Here is a 16139-nt window from a genome sequence, read left to right as displayed (position 1 = left end):
GTAATCCTCAGGTTTTCCGTGGCCTGTGAATGCAGATGGGAGAAGGAGGAGGAGAAAGCTAATGCCATACATCAACACTGTGTGTCCAAGCACCTATCCAATTCATCTATGACGGATGGCCTGAGTTATACATCTCAATAATAGTCTCTCAAAAGACGTGCGCACACACACTTTCACATGCACGGTCACGATGGGGATATGTGGGGATAGAAGCGAGGAGTGAGATCATAAATCCAGTATTTATTGAAGTATAGGCTACTGTTTTACCAATCTGCTGGCTCAGCAGTGCTGTGAGTGTAACCATATCGCTGTGATAAAGCACGTCCCTGCCTGCTGGCACTTTCTCAAGGCTTCGCTGTCACACTCTTCTCTGACAGAGGAGCCAGAGCTCGCTGGCAGGTCTCTGATCCACAATCTGTTTTGAATAACTGATTATATGACACTTGAAATGGTGTTGGGATAATAGGGGAGAGAATAATAAATTACAACTAGATACAAACTTCAATGTAGGATTATTTTTTTGCATTTTGCCAAACATAATATGGAGCCACGGTTGCTGTTACCTGATAAGCAATAAAGTTATAAAAGGGAAGTTATGTTCTTTCTTTATATCACATAACAGTGTTATTGGCGTTTATTGGATTGGATTTCCTGGCTGCGGAATGCTGCTGCAGCCCCTGGTGGGCAATACAGCAAACGAATGGAGGCGTCGGATATTGTATGACTAGAATTTTAAATGAAGAACAAAAGGAAAGAAGTGGGAGGCGAGACAGAGAGAGGTGGAGAGAGAGAGAGATGGAGAGAGAGAGAGAGAGAGAGCGAGAGAGAGAGGGGAAAATATGAGAGTGTTAGAAACAATGAATCCAGCACCCACTGAGAGAAATAATAGCACCCCAAATTTTAAGGCCAAAGTATTCGAGAGCGCTTCGGGAAGTAGACGATTTAACACACCTCTGAGACTCTGTGCTGACGCGGAGCAGACGAGAACATGCGGCCATTATGAGAGCAATAGGTATCAAGCTTCTCCCCTGTTCTCCTCTTGTTCCTTTGCTCCAACCTGTTCTCTGTTTCGCTCTCACACTGCCTCCCTTGTTATCTCGCCCTCCCATTATGAATTGTATACAGTATGTTGTTCTGCAGCTAAGAGGCCTCCATTTCCACATAGATGACTTTTTTTGGGGTAGCTGGAAAATTGGATTGCTACTGTCCTCTCCTGTTTTGTTTGTTTTTTTCCCCCATCCTCCTCCTACTAATGCTAGCGATGGTGGGGGTTGGAAGTTACACCAGACGGCCGACAAATAAATGCCTTCTATCTAAAGCCTTGCAGATGCATTTATCTGAGCTCAAACACTTATGAATTATTTACGGGGGCGGGGGACAACTCTACTGCAACAGGAGCAGACAGGGAGCGAGGCGGGAGGAAGACAAAGAGACAGAGAGTGATATGCAGGCACACTCACACAAAAAAGGAGGATGTGTTCACACGAGAGCAGGCACATGCACGATCCGCCATTAAAAGCAAACACCATTAGGATCACCACAAAATACATTACGACAAATCTCCATGAAATGAAATGAATTAAAAGTAGCATAAAAAAAAGAGAGGGATAGATTAAATGGAAAGAGAGGAGGAAGGCTGAGGTTTACACAGGCCCAGGGGCTACTGTTACACACTGCTACACTATGAACCATTAGAACAACGACCATAATGACGGCTAGCCAGAGCAGAACAAATATAGTGAGAGAGACAAGAGATGGAGAAAATGGCTGGAAAAGAGAATTAAATCAGGAATAAGAATTGTGAAACAAAGACGAGACAGAAGAAATTGAGGAGTTTCATTCTGAGCTTTACACTAAGCACTTTGTTTTTCTGATGTGTATTGTGCAGAAAATGTGGATAGAAAAGAAATTCAGAAAGAAAACTGGTGTTTTGTGTTGCTGCTGATTAAAGTGTTGAGGACTTGCAGACTTATTGTGATAATAACTTTCAAATGATTATATAGTGTCCTCTTCCCTATAGATAACTTTATGAGATTTTGATAACATCTATGGGCTGAATAATGGTACTGGAAAATATATTTCAATATATATTTATCATTGTCAGCCACATCAATCAACTCTAACTCTATATATATTGTTCTGTACAGTTCACACACACTCACGTGAACAGTATAAGGACGTACGTCACAGCTCATGGTGATGTGACCACAAAACATCGATTCTAGCCTCGCTGCAATAGCTTCCTGTTTGTTTTTGCACTGAGGACTTTTAAGGCTTTACATAATCAAGCCGCTATGTACACGGAGGATTTACCAACTCCCTATAACCCAGGGGCGCCATCTTAGATCAGCTGATAGTGGACGTCTGGTAGTTCCCTGAGCCTGATTGGTAACTTGAGGCTATCGTGCTTTTGCAGTACGAGCCCCCAAACTCTGGAAGGACTTACAGGGCTGAGATCAGAAATGCTCCATCTGTTATTGCTTTTAAATCCTTTCTTAAACCATTGTTTTGTTTATTTTATTGTCGTTTAATCCTCTTATGACGCACTTTGTTAAGAAAAAACAAAGTTATGTGTACTCAAGTGTAGCGTCTGACCCCAAGAGAAAAAACTAAGCCTGCCCGACCCAAACCTGACAGTTATTCTGTTTTTGTGTCCGAACCAAACACGAGCCTAATGACTTCCCCGAACACAGGCCCCTGCAGCATGTATATGACCCAACCTGACCCCAACCTGAATATCATTTCAATATTGTTGTCCAAACCCGGCCCCTCCTCAGCTCAGGTCGGTTATCCACACTTTTAAAAGTACCACAAAAACTGCTGCACAATAACATCACATTAATTACGACAAATGTGTTGTTGAGTGAGCTTAGCTGTCTAAAAAGTAGTCTATAACAGTTAACTACAGTATTTGATTGATAGAACAAGTAGAGGGGGGGTCTTACCCTGGCACTTCCCAATGACCGAACCAAAGTCATCTCTCACAGACCTGAGGAGCAAACAGACATGAACAAAGTGAAAGAGCAGTTTCATTACACATCACAACCAGGATACACACACACACAAACACACACACACACACACACACACACGTGTAGCCTCATACGCCCTGGTGTACGGTAGGTTATAACAGCCACTGATAGCCTGCCAACTCAAGTAGCTCAATGGATCAAGCAGACAGGGCCTTCAGAGTAGCCGGCGCTTGGACAGACTCTTAACAGAGCTCAGTGGATAAGGCCTTGAGCTGACATCACACTCACTCACACCAACTAATGCCATGAAACAAGGCCATAAAACAATGTGATTAAACAGCAGCACTGTGAACAGAGGACACAAGAGAAAAGCAAAACATCGTGGCGGAGTGATAGAAGCGTAAATGGGGAGACTTTAATGCTTTCAATTACAACAGGTCGACACTAACATTAATCTGATTGAAGTGAACAATAGAATGGTATGAAAATAACTTGTGATTATAGGGCCACGAGGAGAATGGTCTTTTGAATCAAGGCTTCACAAAGTCAAGTGTGTTGCTTAAAAACCTCTGCAGAGCGAGACATACAGCGGCTGACAGTGAGAGAAGTGACTGTTTTTATACATTTGAACAAAAACATGTTTTCACTTGGGTTATGGAGGATACATTTTAAATTTAAATCTACAAGACAATAAAGAAAAAAGGCTCCGAATACTGTCTGAAGACACTGTATTCTTCCACCAGGTTCATTGCTATTGATTTTCATTTCAATTTTGCTCCATTTAAACCAATATAGTGTGTCAATAGAGCAAACTGCTGAGTGGGTGTGTTTGCTCGGTGTAAGAGGGAAATTGGATATGTGTCTGAAAATAATTACAACCACTAAAAATGAGCACAAACATACTTGTGTGCTTTGGACTCTCTCTAACACACACGCGCACAAATAATGAAAACATTCTGGGAGCACTGGTAATTCTAAATTGTTAGCATTAGTTTCATGTTGCCTGAAGGACCAAAGGGAGGCAAACTGTTTCAGCACAAGCAGAGACTTAAGCACTTTTTGATAAGAAACATGAGGTGCGATAAATCACCCCATTAATTACATGGCTCTCTACGACTTTCAGGTACAGATTGAGGGCTTCAAACGGCGGGATGGGGGTTTCAGTAATTACCTAATCTCCACACACTGGTCCTGAACCACTGCCAAGAGTTTGCCATTACTGTGGAGAAAAACAAGAGAGGGGTTAGGAACGAACAAGAGAAACAACGAAATGAGAGAGAGCACAAAGAGAGCGGGAGGTGAGGGGAGTAAATGGGGAAAAATAAGCGAACAATAAATAGAAATCCTCAGCAGGACCTGAAATAAAGACCTTCCAAGGTGATTAGGGAAGATAACTCACGGTTATCAGTGGCAATGCACAACAGAAAGTGTTGTGTAGCCGAGTTTGAATGGGAGAGACTCAAAGTAGTTGGGTGGAGAGCAGGAGTGGTAATAATTGGGAGCATTAGAGAGAGCAAAGAGAGGGAATGAAATGAGAGAGTAAGATTTAAGGGCAGACAGACCAAATTGGAAGGATCAAGCACTTCAAACTAATGGACATGTGCAGTGTCAATGGACCATGCTTAACACGGTGCTACATGGTTGAATCTATAGTCAATTAAATCCCACCTTTCTACTTGGTTTGTCTGTTCAAATGAGAACAATTAAAGTTGAGGTGGGGGACGCAGGGGGATAGAGGAAACTGGGACAGGGGGAAAGTTTAGTGGATGTCAGCAACAGAGGAGCCCGCAATCAAGTATTGATCGCAATGAGAGTGTGTGTATGTGTGTGTGTGTGTGTGTGTGTGTGTGTGTGTTGCACCTTGCAAGAACCAGCTGCCAGTTGATCTGCTTGTTTGCCAGACGGACGAGACCCAGAGGCAGAGAGGAGCTGGAGGGGCTGAGATTCATCGGATCAAACAAACAGTGCAGTCAGAAAAAATTTGCACATTAACAACTGATGCTCTTTTTTACTAATAGTCTTATCCTAGTTATAACTAGTTATCCTTTATAATAACACTTAAAGTTCCTCTTAAGACACACTGCATCTGAAGCCTACATATAAAGAAGGGCCGTGCCTCTTCACTTCCTCCCACTATCCAGAAAATTAAGCTAAAATATCCCAGATACACATTTGAAGCCTGTTTGCACAGAACTAATCAGGGACTGGAGCCGCGTTGTGAGACTGATCAACAGATCGTGATCAGTCTCTGTCCATCATTACATTTTTATAGCATCAAATAACTATCTGGATTAGATCTGATTAGAGTGATGTATGCACATACCATACCCCAATTACACACACACACACACACACACACACACACACACACACACACACACACACACACACACACACACACACACACACACACACACACACACACACACACACACACACACACACACACACACACACACACACACACACACACACACACACACACACACACACACACAGGCTAAAAAAACTTCAACATTTTATTAAATATCTAAAATTCTTTATGAAGTTTCTCCTTCGCAGATACTTTACCTTTGGGAATTCTTCTGAATAAAATACATCCCCAGAATCGGGATTTTTGATTCACTTTCTTATTTTAGGGGGGAGATTTTATATTTTAATATCGCTTAGTCTCAGTGATTCCTTCAGATGTAATCATCATCAATTTCATACGTCCATCACATTCAAGTAATCTTGGCTGTAGCACATATGCAATGTCTGCTTCATAAAGTCTTTTAGGCTTTGTCCTACTCAAATACGTTTGCATTTTTGAAACAAGGTTATTCTCTTTTGCTCTTAGAAGACACAGACATTTTAAGTTACAGTGTGTTTTCCATTTCATTACCGTTTGTGTATGATTTAACTTTTTAATATTAGACTAAAGTTCATCATGGTGAATCATGATGCTGTAGAATAGTAACCAGGACAACTGCTGTTTGACAGAAATATACTGTATCAGTAAAACAAAATAGCTCGATACTTCTCCCAGTTCAACAAAAATGTCACAGCATGAGTGAAGACAACTGTCTTCAGTTATATCAAATAAAAACCCAGATTCTAATCCAGCGAAAGGGAAGAGCTGAGAAACAAGCATGGCTAGAGGAGCCTTTAAATATTTAGCAAGGTTATTGATGGTACAAGCTAACCACATGCTGAGAGGATAAGCAGGCCTTGATGCTGGAGAGCATTACACAGTCCACTGCAGGCCTCTAACACGTTACATCAGATAGTGAGAGCACGGTGAACAAGGTATGTGTTTTCAGGTTCACACTGATATAAATGTTTTTTTAAATCTGAAGCTTTCAAAATTTTTAATAGAAGATTGCTTCGGGAAAATTTTTGTGCAGTAGATTTGATGTAGCACAGATCAGCTAAAGCATGTCAGAGTGAAGTAGCATTTAATCTGTTGCAAAATAATACTTGTAAATGTTGCCCTTAAAAGAGTGTGTGGGATCTATGGGCAGAAAGGATAGTTTTCATAATTATGTTTTTGAAACCTGAAAGTGAGAACCTCTGTGTGTTTGTTTATTTAGAATGTGCTCTCATCTGAAGCAGGTCTTCTTCCACAACGTCTGCAGTGTTTCTACAGTAGCCCAGAAAGGACAAACCAAACCCTGGCACATCAAGTACCTTCACGGCTAGATTTCACTAAATCTCACTCACCTTTAAATTCTGTTATGCTATAAATCAGAGACTCCAATGTCTCAGCTTAACTTTGATTATTTTCATATGATGTTATGTTGAAGAAATGTTATATATTGACTTCACATATTAAGTACATTTATAGAAAGTGTTTTAAACTTTATTTCTATTCACAATACCAATTCTAATGAGTTGTTATCACCTCCTAAATGTGGGACGCCTTGAAAATGAGATGATTCATCTCAATGGGGCTATCACTCTGATTAATTTCTAAATGCCAGGCAGGCAACTACACAGCAAATGAGTCACAAAAGTAAACAATTAAATGTGCCCCAAAGCAATATTAAAGAATTAGGGCAAAAACACACACATTTTAAAGATTAAATCCAAAGAATTTTAAATTCTAGTACTATTTCAATAATTTATATGTAGCAGCTGGTCTTAGAAGTTAGATCTTCTTGTGCAAACACTTCAGGATACATAGAAAAGCTAAATTGTGTATAAACCCAATAACAATACATATTAAAGTAATGGCTATGTTTTAATGCTGCTTTTGGAATTTAGTCAAATATATTGATATACATAAAAACGTACAATATATCATATCAGAGCCTCTTATGGTATGTTACTCCTATACTGGCCAAAATAAAAGTATGTATGTCTGTCAGCCTCTGGTGTAAGAATAATGATGGTGAGCTCACCTGTACCATAAGTAGTGCAGAATTAAGCGGAATGGCCCTGTAAGAAATGAATCACAGTTAGTATGCAGAATAATGACTTATTGTTTTAAATCAGTGCATACAAATCTTATGTCACATTCTAAAGTAAGAGGGGATAATATAAAGTGAAGCTTCTGGGGGATTCAGTGTCTTGCTGAAGGTCAAGCAGGATGTGAAAATGTCTCTCTTCACCCAGAGCCAACAACCACTCATCAGCAGCTCAGGCGCAGCCTACTCTAGAATTCAAAAGGAAAAATACGTGTTTTCTTGAATTTTCAGACACTCTGCGCTTGCATACCAAACACATCATGTAATTGCAGGTTGTCATATCCTGCAGACTGAGCTGAATAAAAGTGGGTGATTCTTGCACACGTGAGTGTTAACAAGAAGCAGTGTTAACCTATGCAGGTCGGTGGTTTGATCCCCAGCTCGTCCAGTCCCAACTGAAACCCTATTTGCTAGTGACGACTATTAGACAGTGTATAAATGTGTGTATAACGGTAAAAGGGCTCGATATAGCAGCTCTTACATTGGCACAGAGAGCACAACAAATGTAAAAATAGAAAAAAACCTGTGCAAATTAGGAAAACAACTTCATCAATTTGACCACAGCTGGCCGCAAAAAAGTTAGGGAAGTCGGCTACTGGTCAGTGGTGATGGAACGTCACAAAGCATTGAACTACAGCCGGGTTCATAACCTTTTTGGTGACATTTTGCGGCTGGTGTTGTCAAAGTGATGAAGTTGTTTTCTTAATTTGTACGTGTGTTTTTTTCCTGCGTGCGTTTTCTTTATTTGCAGTCCTTTAAGCTTCAGGGACTAGATGAATATGTGTGTGAAATAATCAATTGGAGACTCTCTCTATAAACACATTTACTATTCCTGCCTGTTGCCAGCCCTCGACTTAAAGCAGGAGACTACAATCCATGCAAGCTACACGTAGACACCTTCACATTGTGGCTTTAATGGTTTGCAGAAGTTAGGTGCGATCCCAACAGCATGGAAACAGTCGCGGCCCCGGTCAGGTGCTGAGAGCAGACAGACAACTTACCTGTCACAGCTTTAGCCACGAGTGACGTGTTGTGCTCCTTGTTGCCTCGCACCTGCGCGAGTCGGGAAGTCACAGGTTAGTTCATCACTCATCTCCTCCTTCCTCAAACAAGTACAGTTACAGTGACTTAACGTGGATTTCAAATTAAGGCTCCATGGATCTATTTCATCCTTGTGGGTACATTCCTGTCAGAGAGGCTGACCGAGGCGACCTGTGGATGTTGTCCTTTAAAAACTATTTTATTTACTAACACGAGAGCTTCACCACAACAAGACACGAGTTGAGAACGTGAGGATTTGATTGTGTAGAAAAGTTACGGTTGCTACGTGGCTTTGCGCGGCTGATGCTGGTGAACTTTCCGTGGCCATTTTTTACAAATAAACCATCAACGCAAGACTCACACGGCGGGTTGGAAATGGAGGAGAAGTAAAGTGCGACTCACCTGAGTGTCCGTCTCTGGCGGCCATTCAGTAATAACCAGTAGGTCGTATAAAATGTTTTCCTCTTCGCTGTCAATCAGGCTCTGTTCGGCCATGTTTACCTGGTGCAGCTGTCAAAAGTCCACGGTGGTCGGCAGGGGACAAAATACATCAGGGGAACCGCTCTTAAAAACTGTAGTTATTCAATAAAAAAGTGATTTGACGTCTTTACTTGGCAAAATTTAATATGGTGTAAATTTACTGCACACGTGACCGCACAAGCTTAAGCGTCTATGGTGCAAAGTCTAGATTGCAAGGGATAGATTGCAACCCGGAACTAATGTTCGAGGGAACCGTCCCTCTTTACAAGCTGCACCGAGCCGCAATCTGCCAACACGTTGCTTCCGGTGGTGGTGTATTCGCAGCAACAGAAGCAATGGCAGCGTTCGGTGGTAAGAAGTCTCCCTTCAATTCATCAGCATGGCGTCGTGTTCATATTTGACTTAAACGCGAAACTACTTAAAAGACTTGGAATGATTATTGAGTCGTTTGATTTCACTTTTCTTGAACAGAAATGGGCGTCATGCCTGAAATCGCGCAGGCTGTGGAGGAGATGGAATGGCTGTGAGTGACGCAGGCTGAACTTGTAAAATCAGTGTTGTTATGTAATGATTATATATCATATGTTATGTGATTAATTGTAATCGTTGGGTTTCAGGCTGCCTACTGACATCCAGGCTGAGTCTATCCCTCTCATCCTCGGTGGAGGAGATGTACTCATGGTCAGGTTGAACTCTTTTATCTCCTTGTTTCAGACACATGACTTTCCACAGTGCAACTCTTACGTCTTATTCTCCTTTCTTTCTTTCTTTCAGGCAGCAGAAACCGGCAGCGGTAAAACGGGGGTAAGTACATCAGAGCCACGCAAATCTAGAATACAACTTAACCTGTGCAGTTTGCATTTAATAATAATCATAACTTTATTTGTATAGCACTTATCTAAACAAGGTTATATCCATGGCAAAAAGATAAATTAACTAAAATGAAAGGTTTCCAATTCAGCTAAATTTTCTGGGCCAAATCACAACAATTTAAAGAAATAGTTGTGTAACCATCCCATTTGAGCTCTGTCAAACTGGTGGTTATGATGAAAATATGGTTTAATTGTTAATGAATTAGAATTTAATCTTTCTGATCAAGTGGCTTAAAAAGCTGAAGGGTCTCACTTTTCCCCTTTCAGGCCTTCAGCATCCCAGTGATCCAGATTGTGTACGAGACCCTGAAGGACGAGCAGGAGGGCAAGAAGGGCCGAGGCTCCGTCAAGTCCGGAGGAGCAAGTGAGATCACCTGCAGTATCAGTGACCTGTTTGTTTACAGTCTGTGGTGGGTGGAGCAGCTCAAATGTGCTCTCTTTCTTTTTTCAGTTTTCAACAACTGGCAGATGAATCCTTACGACCGCAGTACAGCCTTCGGTAAGAGCAGAAAATCAAACAGGTGGTTTTGTAACCGAGCACTGCAGGACAGTCCAACCTGTTGCAAGTCCAATTGCATGTAGTCCAGCTTTGCTCTCGTGTCGCCTCTCCTCAATGTCACCTTGTGTTTTACCCTTCAAGCAATCGGTGCAGATGGACTGTGCTGCCAGAGCAGGGAGTTTAAAGAGTGGCACGGCTGCCGCTCTACAAAAGGTGTCACCAAAGGTAAGTAATGCACTTTTTTTCCCTAAACAAAATCAAAACAATGTATTTCTTAAGGAAAATGGAAAGATGATAGCTTCCGTTTGTTAAAGTGACATATTCTTGTTTGTGTGTTTTTGTTTTCAAGGGAAGTACTATTATGAGGTGGCCTGTCACGATCAAGGTCTGTGCCGGATCGGCTGGTCCACCAGTCAGGCAGCACTGGACCTGGGTAAACTGATCTACTTTACTGCTGTGAAATGTGTCAGCTCAAATAATGTGTTTCAATAGAACACTTATTAAATCCTTTCTTTACAGGAACTGATAAATATGGCTTTGGTTTTGGAGGAACTGGAAAGAAATCCAACAACAAGCAGTTTGACAGTTACGGAGAGGTAACAGTTGATGGATGATCATGGTGTTTAGATCCGTGTGCAAAAGTGAGCATAATTTAGATCTTAAAACCAAATTCTCTCTTTGTCATCTTGCGCCTTTGCAGGAGTTTACCATGCATGATACTATTGGATGCTACCTGGATCTGGACAACAGTCAAATGTCCTTCTCCAAAAATGGTGGGTCCTTTTCTTTATTTAAGGAGACATCTATAGTTATTTGTAAATAAAAAAGCTTATACTTCTTTTCCCTTTTTTATCTCTGGTTTCCTTTTGCAGGTAACGACCTCGGTGTGGCTTTTGAGATTCCTCAGAATCTGAAGAGTCAGAGCTTCTTTGCCTCCTGTGTGCTTAAGGTAACACAACAGAACCATTCAAATGTCAGGTTGAAAAAATACTGTGTGTTAAACACTATAAAAATGGCGACTTTTATTTTGTGCCAGAATGCAGAGCTTAGGTTCAACTTTGGTGGAGAGAGCTTTAAAAACGCCCCAAAAAGTGGGTTTGTTGCCCTTGATCAGGCACCAGAGGGTCACTGCGTCAAATCCTCTCAGGCAGGTCTGTGGACAAGACACACACACACACACAAATATTACCTTTTAAAAGTATCACTGATCATTTGACATTGAAGTGAAAACCCTTCACAATAAAATCCCACTTTCCGTTCACATTTTTAAACCACGCACAAATTCTCCTTTTGAGAAGAATCACCACCAAAATGATGACATTGATCAATTCCTTTTATTGAGTATCTGTCCCTTGTCTCCCTGTGCAGGCAGTGCTAAAGTCAGTCAGGTGAAAGCCTCCTCCAATGCGCCCAAAGCCCTGATCATCGAGCCGTCCAAAGAATTAGCAGAGCAAACTCTCAACGTCGTCAAAAACTTTCAGAAATATGTGGAAAACCCAAAACTCAGGTAGGTTATACAGAGCTGCCTCGGACACTGGTCGACACAAACCTGATTCCTTTTGTGTTCCACTGTGTTGTGCTGTTTCATCGTGCACTACTTTTGTCCGCATTTATAGATACATTTGTAATACCAACTTGATACCAGCAGATGGAGTCAGTGCTCAGTGTTTAATTTAATCCATCTGTCACTGCAGGGAACTGCTGGTGATCGGTGGTGTGCCTGCCAAGGATCAGCTGGCTGCTCTCGAACAGGGGGTATGTGAGATGTCACGTCTCCAAACGCTTCTTATTAAAACATTTTTTTTCTCCGTCACTCCTCATTAATCTTTCCCTGTCTCTGCCTCTCTCTGTGTAATGTCTTTGCCTCATGGTTCATCAGATCGACATCGTGGTGGGAACACCCGGCCGACTGGACGACCTCATTTCAACTGGGAAACTTGTTCTGTCCCAAGTCCGCTTCCTTGTCCTGGACGAGTGTGTAGGTTCAACACATCTGCTGCACCTCAAAGATTTATGTTTCATCAGATGCACAGATTGTCACGGCCGATAATGTTCGAATACCGTTTTAACGGATAGTGTGTACAGCCTCACTATCCCCGATGCTATTAACCATGTGTTTGGATTCTGTGTGTCCTCAGGACGGCCTCCTCTCAGCAGGATATACAGATTTTATCAACAGGGTCCATAACCAAATCCCGCAGGTCACCTCTGATGGCAAGAGACTGCAGGTAACACTGGATAAGGTTGCATTTGTTACAAAAAATATTTCACTGAAAAGGCATAATCCATTTTCCATGTTTTTAATTTGGAGCTAGAGATGGTTTAGATTAATATTTCAACAACTCTGTCTGGCCAGTTAACAAAGTTGCACATTAATCTACATATGTTATCTTAGTAACATAATCCCAAGACTGTTTCATTTCCAATGTCGAGCTGTGGAATTTAAAGAGCTGGAAAATCTATTTTCTGTTTTATTGTTTCTTCCCCCCACCAGGTGATTGTGTGCTCCGCCACTCTGCATTCCTTTGACGTGAAGAAGTTGTCCGAGCGCATCATGCACTTCCCTACATGGGTGGACCTGAAGGGTGAGGACTCCATCCCAGAGACGGTCCATCACGTGGTGGTGCCGGTCAATCCTAAGACCGATCGGCTGTGGGAGCGACTGGGAAAGAACCACATCCGGGTAAGTGCCACAAGCTTGTGTTTGGTTGGCATGTCTTTCTGTTGGTGTAGATGAATGTGTTGACACAGCGTTTCCTATTTGATCTGTTTTTATTTGTTCAGACTGATGAAGTCCATGCCAAAGATAACACCAGAGCAGGAGCCAATTCTGCAGGTAGGAGCAGATTAGCAGCCGATTTTCCGATTTGATTTTATCACTATAATAAAACTTGTTACATCAAGCTTTTGAACGACGTCTTCTATTAAATGTACTTCAAAGGGAGTTAAGTTGAGCTATGTATAAAAACGCTGATATTCTATTCAGCCTTCAATAACAACAAATGTGTTCTGTGTTTCAGAAATGTGGTCCGAGGCGATCAAGCTGCTGAAGGGCGAGTACACGGTGCGCGCCATCAAAGAGCACAAGATGGACCAGGCCATAATCTTCTGTCGCACCAAGATCGACTGTGACAACATGGAACAGTACTTCATCCAGCAAGGAGGAGGTAGGAGGAAGAACTGCTATTGAGGCTCTTCAGACCTGGTTACATCAGTCTCAGGTCAATCACATGTAGACGCACCCAGGATGCATTGTGGACGCATTTAAGATCCAATCACCACATGCAGAGATGGTCTGGGACACGTGGTCTGTCCTCTTGTTATTAGATCACCAGAGACAGATGTTGACACCAGGCCTGAACAGGAGCTTTATCTATACTTGTGTACACACACATGACAATCAAGTAACGTTTACACAATAAATACAATACTTTTTTTCCCCCCCGTTCACAAATTCTTTTCTTCAGGTCCAGACAGTAAAACCCACCAGCTGTCTTGTGTTTGTCTCCATGGCGATCGCAAGCCCAACGAGCGGAAAACTAACTTGGAGCGTTTCAAGGTGAGAGAAGGAAAACAGGCCGCTACTCTTTGACAAAGTTGAACCAACTTTCCTGTATTTTAAGTAATCTTTGTATCTTTCAGAAAAAAGAGGTGAGACTGCTGGTCTGCACAGATGTAGCCGCCAGAGGAATTGACATCCACGGAGTTCCTTACGGTAAGAGGAATGCTTCAGACTTTCACAATAAGAGTTAAAACCTTTTTTTATTTTTATTTTTATTTTTACATACCTTTTCAAATGCTTATTTATCTTTTGATTTCTTGGCAAATGCAAGTCCTCTCTCTGGCACTTGTTCTCTTAACGTTCATCTTTTCTTCTCCAGTGATCAACGTCACGCTCCCAGATGAGAAGCAGAACTATGTCCATCGTATCGGAAGAGTTGGAAGAGCTGAGAGGTAGATTCTGTGAATGAGTTGCACTCTTATTATTTTTACTATTGTCTTATTGTGCGGCCTGTGTTTGTAGAACCACATGAAAAAGATCAAATTCATCCTCACTGCGACCTGAAATCTTAATATTTTCATTTCCCTTCAACCCACAGAATGGGACTGGCCATCTCCTTAGTTGCTATGGAAAAAGAGAAGGTAGGTAGAATGGTAGAAGTACAGACTCTTAATTTAAACTAAACATAGATTTTTTTTAAATGATTGTCAGTTGACTTGACCTCACTGCATCTCTCCATGTGTGCAGGTGTGGTACCACGTTTGCCCGAACCGGGGCCGAGGCTGCTACAACACCCGACTGAAGGACGAGGGCGGTTGCACCATCTGGTACCAGGAGAAAGAGGTATAGAAAGATGGAGGCAGAAATGTAATCAAGCCGAGGCAGTGAGTTAAAAATTGTGTTTTGACGTACGGCTCCCTCTCAGCCTCAGCGCAGGGCTCTCTGAGTGATTTAATAAGCAGCTGCTGAATTTGTCATCCTGGCAGAAGCGGCACTCGGGGGTTTGCAGTGTAAATCGTTTGTTTGATTTAATACATTCATGACGAAACTCTTACGTTTCACACACGTAGAATATGCAGAGGAATAAACAACTTGGGAAGGACGATAAGCACTGACGCCGGTGTTGATGTGATGTAAACAAGAACATGTGATTCTGCCACAGAATTTACACTTCCTGTCTCCTGCGTGCTCTGCCAAGACATTTTCCTGTTGTTGTAAACACCTCTGACCCTGCAAGCTTTCTGCTGCCGTCTTCACATGTAAAAGATAAATTCTTGGGAAAGTCTGAACTGGACAATTTCTGAAGTTCATGTCTGAAAGCGGCTTACATGACGTCACAACCCGCTCATCGTGCACTCTTAATCCTCGTTGAGACATTTCCCCTCCTTCTCCCTGATCACAGCTCCTGTCAGACATTGAGGAGCACCTGAAGTGCACCATCACCCAGTGTGAGCCGGACATTAAAGTACCGTTGGATGAGTTCGATGGAAAGGTCTCGTATGGTCAGCGCAGGAAATTGACAGGTATGAGCACCAAGAACTCTTACATGACTTAACTGCAAGAATAGCAACTGAATATCGACTAATGAGCTGCATAGTCCGACATTATATTTCCTGATTACAATGTCTATTTAGTTTTTAAATTAATTTGTTTTTTAACCCATGTAAAATAGCATTATAAAACTGTTAAACTCTGTATATTATAATAATACTAATAATTGTTGTTGTTGAGCTTGACCATCAACCTATTGCTCCTCTGTAGGTGGAAGCTACAAGGGTCATGTGGACGCGCTCGCTCCAACTGTCCAGGAACTGGCTAACCTGGAGAGAGAAGCCCAATCTTCCTTCCTGCAATTAGGATACATGCCAAACCAGCTTTTCAAAGCCTTCTGAACAACCCCCCCTCCAGCACTAACACTACAGGCTGCAGATACAGAATTAAGGAAATTGTACATTTTCACATGTTTCAGTGACATGATGCTGAATCTTTGTGTAAACGAGCCACTAAAGTAATATTTTAAGATTGGTGTCCACTCAGACGTAAAAACACAAACATAACTTATAAATAACTTGCATCAAATGTATATTTATAGGTTTCTCTTGTATTTCTCCTCCCAACATAGATTTATTATTTGCACTTGTCTCAAAGGCCTTTCATGAACTGGAAACCTAATTTGCTATATTTTGTCGTTTTTTTTTTCCTGATTTATTCAACTGAGTGAATATTTAAGTTTCCCCTTCGAGTGATTGACTTCAGGTTCATTGCATTTAAGTGGCTCGATTGTTTTCTGTTCTGAAATAAACTCTAGTGGCTCAGTTAAATTAA

General features: G+C 41.7%; 2 protein-coding genes across 2 annotated transcripts in view; one reads left to right on the top strand and one right to left on the bottom strand.

Moving 5' to 3' along the window:
* nbas (NBAS subunit of NRZ tethering complex) overlaps window positions 1-9164 on the bottom strand; it is a 149830-nt gene extending 140666 nt beyond the window's left edge. Inside the window, exons 1-6 of the mRNA XM_053445252.1 lie at window positions 8864-9164; window positions 8422-8473; window positions 7355-7391; window positions 4833-4910; window positions 4144-4191; window positions 2946-2989 (exon numbers count right to left, since the gene is read on the bottom strand). Coding sequence (XP_053301227.1) covers window positions 2946-2989; window positions 4144-4191; window positions 4833-4910; window positions 7355-7391; window positions 8422-8473; window positions 8864-8956 — 352 coding nt within the window. The 5' untranslated portion in view covers window positions 8957-9164. The remainder of the gene's footprint in view (window positions 1-2945; window positions 2990-4143; window positions 4192-4832; window positions 4911-7354; window positions 7392-8421; window positions 8474-8863) is intronic.
* Window positions 9165-9221: 57 nt separating this feature from the next.
* Window positions 9222-16139, top strand: ddx1 (DEAD (Asp-Glu-Ala-Asp) box helicase 1). Its single transcript, XM_053445251.1, has 26 exons — window positions 9222-9292; window positions 9413-9464; window positions 9559-9622; window positions 9716-9745; window positions 10081-10177; window positions 10265-10312; window positions 10454-10537; window positions 10662-10745; window positions 10832-10908; window positions 11013-11085; window positions 11185-11261; window positions 11349-11463; window positions 11681-11819; window positions 12007-12067; window positions 12192-12290; window positions 12451-12540; window positions 12807-12995; window positions 13097-13148; window positions 13333-13479; window positions 13780-13871; window positions 13955-14027; window positions 14194-14266; window positions 14413-14455; window positions 14562-14657; window positions 15217-15337; window positions 15576-16139. The coding sequence occupies exons 1-26, from the start codon at window positions 9277-9279 to the stop codon at window positions 15704-15706; spliced, it is 2223 nt and encodes a 740-aa protein (XP_053301226.1). The 5' UTR covers window positions 9222-9276; the 3' UTR covers window positions 15707-16139.

The sequence above is a fragment of the Pleuronectes platessa genome, chromosome 17 (assembly GCF_947347685.1).
Source record: "Pleuronectes platessa chromosome 17, fPlePla1.1, whole genome shotgun sequence".
Lineage (NCBI taxonomy): Eukaryota > Metazoa > Chordata > Actinopteri > Pleuronectiformes > Pleuronectidae > Pleuronectes > Pleuronectes platessa.
The sequence above is the reverse complement of the archived record's forward strand: the minus strand, read 5'-3'. Positions and strand labels throughout refer to the sequence as shown.